This window comes from Helianthus annuus, chromosome 8 (genome assembly GCF_002127325.2).
Source record: "Helianthus annuus cultivar XRQ/B chromosome 8, HanXRQr2.0-SUNRISE, whole genome shotgun sequence".
Lineage (NCBI taxonomy): Eukaryota > Viridiplantae > Streptophyta > Magnoliopsida > Asterales > Asteraceae > Helianthus > Helianthus annuus.
This window is the reverse complement of record NC_035440.2, coordinates 145472676-145477048: the sequence shown is the minus strand read 5'-3', so window position 1 is coordinate 145477048 and position 4373 is coordinate 145472676. Positions and strand designations below refer to the sequence as shown.

The 4373-nt window shown below is 39.7% G+C and overlaps 1 protein-coding gene across 1 annotated transcript; it reads left to right on the top strand.

Moving 5' to 3' along the window:
• Window positions 1-357: 357 nt before the first annotated feature.
• On the top strand, window positions 358-1385 carry LOC110893427 (serine/arginine repetitive matrix protein 1-like). The gene is made up of 2 exons (XM_022140538.1): window positions 358-586; window positions 676-1385. The coding sequence occupies exons 1-2, from the start codon at window positions 358-360 to the stop codon at window positions 1383-1385; spliced, it is 939 nt and encodes a 312-aa protein (XP_021996230.1).
• The last annotated feature ends 2988 nt before the right edge of the window (window positions 1386-4373 follow it).

Below are 4373 nucleotides of genomic sequence, written 5' to 3'. Positions count from 1 at the left end.
GGATAAATACATCCCGGGAAGTGATGGGCAAGCAATGATGGCAGAAATAGTTGAGGTACCAGAGATGGTGACTGAGCCAGAAATGGTTGTTGAAGATGTTCCTGTTGAGAATGTGGTTGATATTGAAGAAATCGCTGCAGAAGTTTACTACTACCAGTCAGAACAGGAGGTATTGGCAAGTTCTATGAAATCGATAATGCCTCCTAAAGTGTTTGAATCTTTTGCAGGTTATTTCAAAGAACCGACGACTGGATCGTATCCAAGATACGAAGAAAAGAAAGAAGTTGTCGAGGAAATGATAGAGTGACTAAAGAGTTGACTGAAGAGACATTGAAAGATATCGCTGACAAAGCTCTCATGGGAAAGCTAAAAGAGGTAGACACAGAACTCGAGAAGTCAGAGTCTGTCAGTACTGTGTCAGGCAAACAGGAGTCTGATCAGAAATCTGGAGTTCAGGAGGTTAAAGTGTCTGAGTCTGAGTTGAAAAATGTCGGTAAACAAGATGTGACAATTATTTGGGATGAACAGGGTGTAGAGAAAGTCGTTTCAATCCCTGAAACACCATGCCAACAGTGTTTACAACCGTGTATGAAGTGTCTTGAGAAAGACACTAAGTATCAGGAATTGAAACATCATGCAGATATGATAAAATTTGACCTTGGACAAGTTAAAGAGGCAAAAAGGTTACCCCTAAATCACAGGAGGGTGAGGGATCTTCATCACAGCCAAAGAAGAAACAAAAGAAAGCAGCGAAGACGTTATTGATTGATGAGCCGGAGGTTGAAGAGCCAGTTGTTACTACGGAAGAAGATCCGTATGCTGATATTGATCAAGTGATGTTAAATGTTGATGATTTAGTGTCTGAGCAAGCAGCTAATGTGGAAGCTGAGAAAGAGAAGGTCATTGATGATGTCGAAGGTGATGATGTTAATAAAAGTACAACAAGTTCTTCGAGTTCTTCTGATGAAGATATAGATGAGACTGAACGTCTAAGAAGAATTCAAGAAGCTACAGAGAAAGAGAAACAATTAAAGAAGAGGAAGAGACAGGAGAAAGATGCTGCTGCTTATGTCCCATCTCCTGAGCACGTTTCTGAATCTCAATCTCCTTTGAGTGGTAAAAAGAAAGCAGGAGCAAGAAAAAGAATTGTATCTCCAAAGATAAAGAAAGTTACTACAAAGATTACAAAGCCGAAGATTGTTTTGAAGAAGAAAACGGCCAAAGAACCAAGTAAACCACCAACACCACCACCTGAACCTACACCACATCAATCAACAATACAATCACCACCACATCAATCACCTCCACGACAACCTTCACCACCAAAACAACCTATACCACCGAGACAACCTTCACCATTACATCTTTCACCACTACATCTCTAACCACCACAACAACAAACCTTATTCACATCTCAAGAAATATTTCAAACACCACCACTCACTCAAATTCAACTAACTCCTGGTTCTTCTAGCCACAAAGGTCTTCATATTCCTTCGGATAATCTTGAAGATATTGGAGATTTTGGTTTTGCAAATGATGAACAGGTAATGAAGTTAGAAAAGAAGATGGATGACGTGTTGAATGAAAACAAAGTAGTTGCAGCAGAAAGCAAGAAAGTTGCTGAATGTGAAAAGATTCTCGAAATGCGCGTGAAGAAATTAGAGTCTGACAACAAGGCATTGTTAAAGAAGATTGATACAGATCAGACTGAGATTGATTTCCTGAAAGTGCGAGTGGCTGAGTTGGAAGAAGAAAAGGCTCGCAGAGATGAGCAGAACAAGTATTTCGAGATGAAAAACAAAGAGCTTGAGGCTACAAAAGCATTAAAAGAGCACGAGTTCTACATGTTGAACAAAGTTGTTGAGAATATGCTTGGAACGTCAATTGAGCAAAGATTCGAAGAAATACAAGTTGAAGAGCTTAGGGCTAAACGCCAACCTGAGATTGATGAACAGATGAAAGATAAGGGAAAGGGTGCTGAAAGAAGTGTGGCAATTGTTCCATCCTTAGTAATTGAAAATCCAGTTCCTATATCTTCCGTATCAGCAATTTTTGAAGAACCTGTAACACTGGAAGATCTTGCTACTGATGACGATGAGGAAGATGATGAGGAGGATGACGATGAAGAGGGTGATGAAGAAGAGGATGATGACGATGATGAGAAAGTCTTTTCCGCTAGCAGTCATGGGTCCGATGATAACAATGACGATGATGATCAGGGTGGTATGGGAATGAAAGTGACTGAAGCTTCCAGTGAAAGAACTGTTGATGATTTTCTGAATGATACTGTGAATGAAGAGACAGGGGGAGCTGAAGGAAAGGGGGAGCATGGTGATGATCAGAATGTTGAACATGTTGAAAAGTTAATCTTGAGATTAGACACTGATATGGAGGAAGGTGAACACAGACATACGTATTCATTGGAAGAGATTAAAGAAATGACACGTATGGTGGATCCTGACTTCAAATTTGATTTTGAGGAAGAATTGAATGCATTCGACATCAACCACCAACCTAAATACGAGTATAAGTATGTAGAGGATGCTGACATGTACGACAGGGTTGAGGTTGAGGATTGCACTGATGATGAGAATGTAAGTGAAGATACTTCTCAGTATCCTATGCTGATGAAGTTCTTTACTGAGGAGAATAGAGATGAGTTAAAAAGGAAGGTCGCTGAGATCTTAAAAGACAAAAATTTTGTTGGTACTCCGAAGGATATGCAGAAGGAAGAACGGCAGAAGTGGTTTAAAGACAGTCACCGGAGAAAATTCAAAAGGCCGTTGAAGTATTATCAGAGGGATCGAAGCATTTCATTTGGTGACATCATTAGCTGGGGTTTCCTGCCTCATGTTAATGCTTACGCGATCAGAAGGGAGTTTAGAGTGCAATACTTTGAACGTTTAATGTCATTACCATGGTGGGATCTGGAGGAGCTGTCGAAAGTAAGGACTTTAGGGTATCCAGTATGCAAGAATGATGTCGCAATGTGGGGATACATAAAGTTTGAATCGTTAAAGGATTTTCGACACTGGAAGCCGCATTACCCGAAAAGAGTTACAAGGGTGGATCCAGTGACAGGAGTTGAAGAGATTATTCTTAATGTTAAAAAGCCAAAGACGATGAAAAACATACCAGTGCCAAAGATGGAGCAGGATTTCTACAAAGGCTTCTTGGGCTGGGTATACAGTTGCATCTCGACTGAGGCTAATATCACATATCGAGCTGGAAGTGAAATAAGAGTGATACATGTTTATGACCCGATGTGGTTAGTCAATTGTGTCACACCCTGGCTTTGCGGAAGCGTGGTTAATTTGGTGTGACTTCTTAATACCATAGCTTAACCATAACAAGCTATATGAATTTAAAATCATGCAAAGTCATCCATTGAAAATAAAATTGTCAAACATTGTCTAAATGGGTAAACACCCAACAACCATTACTTGTCTTAAACAGTACAACTACTACCATAATGCAAACATAAATAAACATGGTTCAGGGGCTATGGCTTGTCCAGGAAAGAGCCATAAGCCTTGAACCCGGATGACTCTGAGTCTAAATGCAGCGGGAAATCCTGCTAAACCGTGCCAGATCCTTAATTCCCTGAAATACATGTAAGTTGAAAAATCAACAATAATGTTGAGCGAGTTCATGCGAAAATGAGTAAATAAACCTTTATCTTTATCAAAAACCCTGGTATGTAGCAAATAAGGAAAAAGAGATCGCCAATGGTTTGCAAGGCCATTGATATGTGTAAATGCAAGTAGGAAGGCTCAAACCTAGCAAATTTATGCGTCGGGAACAAAGTCATCCCAAGGTCCGTTCTGCTGGACCTGGGACTGGGCTCGCTACACCCAAATAGATCTACCGCTCCTGCCCCTCGGTCCTACCCTGAGGATTAATGACCTCAAGTTTCCGCCTACCCATTCACATGATCTAAGTAACCCTCCTTACGCTAACCATACCATGTATAACATATCCATAATCATTGTAACATGTATTTCACCCCCGCAGTTTATAAAACTGAAAACAGTTAAGAGAAAAGGGGGAACATGAACTCACAGTGAACGCGTCACAAAATCAAGCAATCCAATATCTAGGTGCTGTGCAACGACCTACATGTGCTAATTCTATTAGACGGATGGCCGTGCTTTAGCTTCATAGTTTACATTTTTGGGAAACAGTTAGTCAACCGTTTCGTATATATATTTGATACGCATTCTCCTTCCCAAGGATGGGGGAATTAAATACATGTATACTTGTATTATTTTATTAAGTCCCACTTAATATATTTTATTTCTTATTTCAAAATATATTCATTTTTCTCAAAAATAATATATTTCCTTTTTCTCATAATATTTTCCCAAAAT